The sequence below is a fragment of the Alosa pseudoharengus genome, unplaced genomic scaffold (assembly GCF_046254945.1).
Source record: "Alosa pseudoharengus isolate Yale_2024_CS ecotype anadromous, Long Island Sound unplaced genomic scaffold, YU_APseudo_1.1 YU_APseudo_1.1_scf_23, whole genome shotgun sequence".
NCBI lineage: Eukaryota > Metazoa > Chordata > Actinopteri > Clupeiformes > Clupeidae > Alosa > Alosa pseudoharengus.
The window spans coordinates 8,376,672-8,381,671 of record NW_027468685.1 but is presented as its reverse complement, the minus strand read 5'-3'; the positions used below and the strand labels follow the sequence as shown (position 1 = coordinate 8,381,671).

At 47.4% G+C, this 5,000-nt stretch overlaps 1 protein-coding gene across 1 annotated transcript in view; it reads left to right on the top strand.

Moving 5' to 3' along the window:
- The window catches only part of chrna11 (cholinergic receptor, nicotinic, alpha 11), a 59,966-nt gene that overhangs the window by 7,639 nt on the left and 47,327 nt on the right, over positions 1–5,000 (top strand). The window contains exons 3-5 of the mRNA XM_076301254.1: positions 493–537; positions 1,123–1,232; positions 1,881–1,960. Of these exons, the coding sequence (XP_076157369.1) occupies positions 493–537; positions 1,123–1,232; positions 1,881–1,960 (235 nt within the window). The remainder of the gene's footprint in view (positions 1–492; positions 538–1,122; positions 1,233–1,880; positions 1,961–5,000) is intronic.

The following is a 5,000-nucleotide window of genomic DNA, read 5'->3' as shown; positions in this document are numbered from 1 at the left end:
TCAACATCCTCTTACATTCTGAGCCATGACCGATCAGTGCACCTCCCCTAAAAATGATGTGCTGATGTCTCAGTGTGACGCGTCTCAGTGCTCTAAATAAGCCTGATAAATCACAGTGACCGGCAGTGACAGACCCTACCGTGCCACAGTCATGAAAAAGCACATGTACAATATCTCCATGCCGTTTGTGTGCGTGTCAGAATGACTCTGCGAGAGACACCTTCTTCTCGTTTTTATTTTTGTCACTTTTTGCCCCCATTTTGTCTTTTTTGATTAAGATGATGCACCGTCATCAAGTAAAGACGGTCTCCATAAAATGTAAATCAGTGGGCTTTAAATGGTAGCAATCACAGTGAGAGTGTGAACTGCATGGATTAGAGTGATATCACATCTCCATATGAAGGTGGAAAGGAAGAGAGGGGGAAAAAAACATGTTTGTGCCCAGAGTGTGAATGCAGCGCCTGATAAAAGCTCTCCTTGGCTCTCTTTCAGGATGAGAAGAACCAGGTGCTCACCACCAACATATGGGTAAATATGGTAAGCTCAATCAGGTCTACTCCTATTGTGGAAGCGTGTGTGTGTGCGTGTGTGTGTGTGTGTGTGTAGCTTTAGTAGCGTTAGTGGAAGGCGTAGGTGCATGGGGAGTGAGTGTGTGTGTGTGTGTGTGTGTGTGTGTGTGTGTGTGTGTGTGTGTGTGTAGCATTAGTAGCGTTAGTGGAAGGCGTAGGTGCATGGGGAGTGAGTGTGTGTGTGTGTGTGTGTGTGTGTGTGTGTGTGTGTGTGTGTGTGTGTAGCATTAGTAGCGTTAGTGGAAGGCGTAGGTGCATGGGGAGTGAGTGTGTGTGTGTGTGTGTGTGTGTGTGTGTGTGTGTGTAGCATTAGCGTTAGTGGAAGGCGGGGGTGCATGGGGAGTCAGTGTATTCCCTCAGGGGAAATAATCTGCAGTATTAACATTTCATTACCTCCTGGACTGGAGTATGAAAATACACCAATTTAGACTCTTAGTCTGAGGTCAAATATGCATCCTACTTGCTATCATTATGGATGCTGATGGCAGATCCTTTAGTCAGCGGGTCCTTGAGAACAGGCTCTTTTGCGTTCTGAAGATTCCTCTATCCTCAGAAATGGTTCGACCACTACCTAAAGTGGAACCAGACGGAGTATCCAGGTGTGAAGAACCTGAGGTTCACCACAGATCAGGTGTGGACACCTGACATCCTGCTCTATAACAGGTAGGATTCTCACCTGGGCGCACTGTGATGCTGCTGCTTGGATGTGGGAGTTATACTGCCAGGCTGTTACAGCAAAATTAAAAGTTTAAAAATATTTTACTGAAAGGTTGGAGCTTGGTGTATCTGTTCCCTCACACACACACACACACACACACACACACACACACACACACACACACACACACACACACACACACACACACACACACACACACACACACACACACACACACACACACACACACAGACAGTGTTCATTTAAGGGATTGTCTCTGTGAGTGAGTGTGTTTCTGTGTATGTGTGTGTGTTTGAGGGTGAAAGAGAGAGAGTGTCTCTGTGTGTGTTGGTGCATGTGTGTGTGTGTGTGTACAAGAGAAGGCAGACAGACAGAGAGAGACAAAGAGACAGAGAGAGAGAGAAAGAGGAAGAGAGAGAGAGAGAGATAGAGAGAGAGAGGGGGGAAGAGGAAGAAAGAAAGACAGAGGGAAAGAGAGAGAGAGAGGGGAAGAGGGAGAGAGAGAGATAGAGAGATAGAGAAAAGGGAGAGCGAGAGATAGAGAGATAGAGAGATAGAGAGAGAGGGAGAGAGGGAGGGAGAGTGCACTATTAATCTTTGTGTCCTCTCTGTGTGTGCTCTCCTCCTCCCAGTGCCGATGATAAATTCGACTCCATGTTTAAGACCAACGTGCTCTGCAACTCCAGCGGCTTCTGTGAATACCTGCCACCAGGTAAGCACCTGCGGAATGTCTCCCCTCTCCAGGGGTGCTTGGGAGAAGGGAGACATTCCGTATTATATATTATTGTGATGGCCCACAATTATTGTCTTTCATAGGGCCCAAACTTTCTAGCAGTCTCCCATGATGATGCATCTCACCGCTTTCACAGGAGAATAAGAAACATGACTCATATGCCACCTGGGATGTAATTACAATCTGTCCCCAGTATTAAACTGTGACGCACAACAGTAAAGCCTTAAGGAACAATTTAGTTGGGATATGTCATAGTTGTCACAAAATGAGTGGTTTGGGCATTTGGAAGAGATATTTTTAAGGAAGTACATGCGTTTCGTTGAAGAGCAAATTCAACAGCTGTTCGCACAGCCATGCTTACAGGGAGGTAGAAGTGAATCCAACCCAGCTCATGGCTTCTTCACATTTAATTGTGTGTACTGTTCTTGTTACCTGGGATGAAGGGATTAAAAAAATTCAAAGCAAAACAAACAACCAGAAAAAAAACAAAACAAAATGATCTAAACAGTTTTCGGAGTGGCTTGATCGTCCTTGGCTCTGCCGGTGGTGTTTGGCAGTAGCTTTCCTAGGGTTAGCGGTGGTCTCCTGAGTTAGAACGAGGGTTTTTTTTTAGACCGGTGAGTTTTTATAGCATCTGCAACCTCTGGAGCCTCTGGAGTGGACGGAGCCAGTGGTGCGGTTGCGGCTCGGAGGCTGTTGGCCAGGGATCAGGTCATCTGGACTGCAGCAGCGTCGGTGGAGCTCAGATAGCTGTGGGGATTTTACGGTTGAGAGGCAGGTGAATCTCTCTTGCATCACTGACGCTGCACTTCATATCAGCGGGCTGTGAGGCAAGAATTTGAATGATGTGTGTGAGTGCGCAGGTTCACGTACATCTGTGTGTGTGTGTGTGTGTGTGAGTGTGAGTGCGCTGGTTCACGTACATCTGTGTGTGTGTGTGTGTGTGTGTGTGTGTGTGTGTGTGTGTGTGTGTGTGTGTGTGTGTGTGTGTGTGTGTGTGCGTGCGCGTGCGCGCGTGTGTGTGTGTGTGTGTGTGTGCGCGCGCGCGTGTGTGTGTGTGTGTGTGTGAGTGTGTTTATGTGTGTGAGTGCGCTGGTGCACGTATATCTCTGTGTGTGTGTGTGTGTGTGTGTGTGTGTGTGTGTGTGTGTGTGTGTGTGTGTGTTTGCTCATGCCTGTGGGTTTTGTGTGATCTAGAGCCAGAACAGATGTGATTTATATATTTTGTGTGTGGGCAGTGTGTGTATAGTTTGTGTGTGTGTGTGTGTGTATGTGTGCACGAGTGTGGGTTGCCTGTGTATGTGTGCCTGTGTATCTGTGTTCTTGTGCAGTGTGTATGGACGTTTGTGTGTGTGTGTGTGTGTGTGTGTTTATATGTGTGTGTGTATGTGTGTGTGTGTGTGTGTGAAGCAGCACAGATGTCTCTGGAGTTTATGAATCTCCCTCATGGCTCCAGTGCCTCCAAAGTGGAGAGCATAAATAAGCCACACATCACACTGTGCTCTTATAAAACCTCTGATCAAGTCCCCCACCCCTGACAATCTCACACCTCAGGCGCAAATTCCTCCAATTCACCACCACACCACACTCATTCATATGGCTCCCTCATACACACATATAGACATATACCAACACACACACACACATGCACACACGTATGCACGCGTATGCACGCACGCACAGAGACACACACACGGCACCCATTCCCCTGATTCACCCTCCTTTCTCCACTTTAAAGAGTCTTTTGGGCCCCCCCCCCCCCCCCCCCCCCTTAGAGCCAAAGAGAAATCAAATGCCCTTTTGAAGTCGAGTCAAGGATGTGTACCATGGAGAGAAAGAGCGAGAGAGCGTGAAAGAGAAAGGGTGATAGTCTCTGTGTGTGTGTGTGTGTGTGTGTGTGTGTGTGTGTGTGTGTGTGTGTGTGTGTGTGTGTGTGTGTGTGTGTGAGAGAGAGAGAGAGAATGAAAAAGAGAGATAGCAAGAGGGAGAGAGAAATCCCTCATCTCTTATTCAGCCCATATGTTTATTCATGAGGGGGTTCTGGGTGTAAACACTGTTTGCCTAATGTGCAGATTTGGATCTTAGCCAGCAAGACACAGAACACACACACACACACACACACACAGAGAGAGAGAGAGAGAGAGAGAGACTCAGAGAGGAGAGGAGCGTAGCAGAGATGAGAGGAGAGTAGAGAAGGAGGAGAAGAAAGGAGCGGAGAGAAGAGAAGGAGGAGAGGAGAGAAGCGAAGCAGAGCGGAGAGGAGGGAGGGAGGGAGGGAGGGAGGGAGGGAGGGAGGCGCAGACATGTGGAGACGCAAGAGGAGCGCAGAGGAGCAAAGAAAGAGGAACAGAGGCGTATCTGAAGGAGAGACACGTAGAAGAGGGATAGAGAGAATAAGAAAGAGAGGAGACAGAGAGGAAGAGAGGAGAAGAAAGAGGGAAGGAAGGGACGTGTGTAGACTACGGGAGAAAAAGAGGAGGAACAGAGACAAGTGGAGGAGTGGAGATAGGAACAGTGATGGATATAAAGGTGAAGGGAACGTACAGACTATATGAAGAACAGAACAAAGGTGCAGACATATAGGCAGGTATGTAGACTATAGGAGCTGGTGTACGTACAGGCCATATGTAGACTATAGGAGCTGGTGTACGTACAGGCCATGTGTAGACTATAGGAGCTGGTGTACGTACAGGCCATATGTAGACTATAGGAGGTGGTGGCCATATGTAGACTATAGGAGGTGGTATACGCACAGGCCATAGACTATAGGAGGTGGTGTACGTACAGGCCATATGTAGACTATAAGAAGTAGGGTATATGATGGCAATATGTAAACAGGTAAAGGCTTGTACACTATAGGATTGGTTGCGTACAGGTGATATGTAAACTATAGAAGGTAGGGTATATGATGGCCATATGTGAACAGGTAAATGCCATATGCACACTATAGGAGGTAGTGTAGGTACAGGCCATATGTAGACTATAGGAAGTAGGATTTATGAAGGCCATATGTAAACAG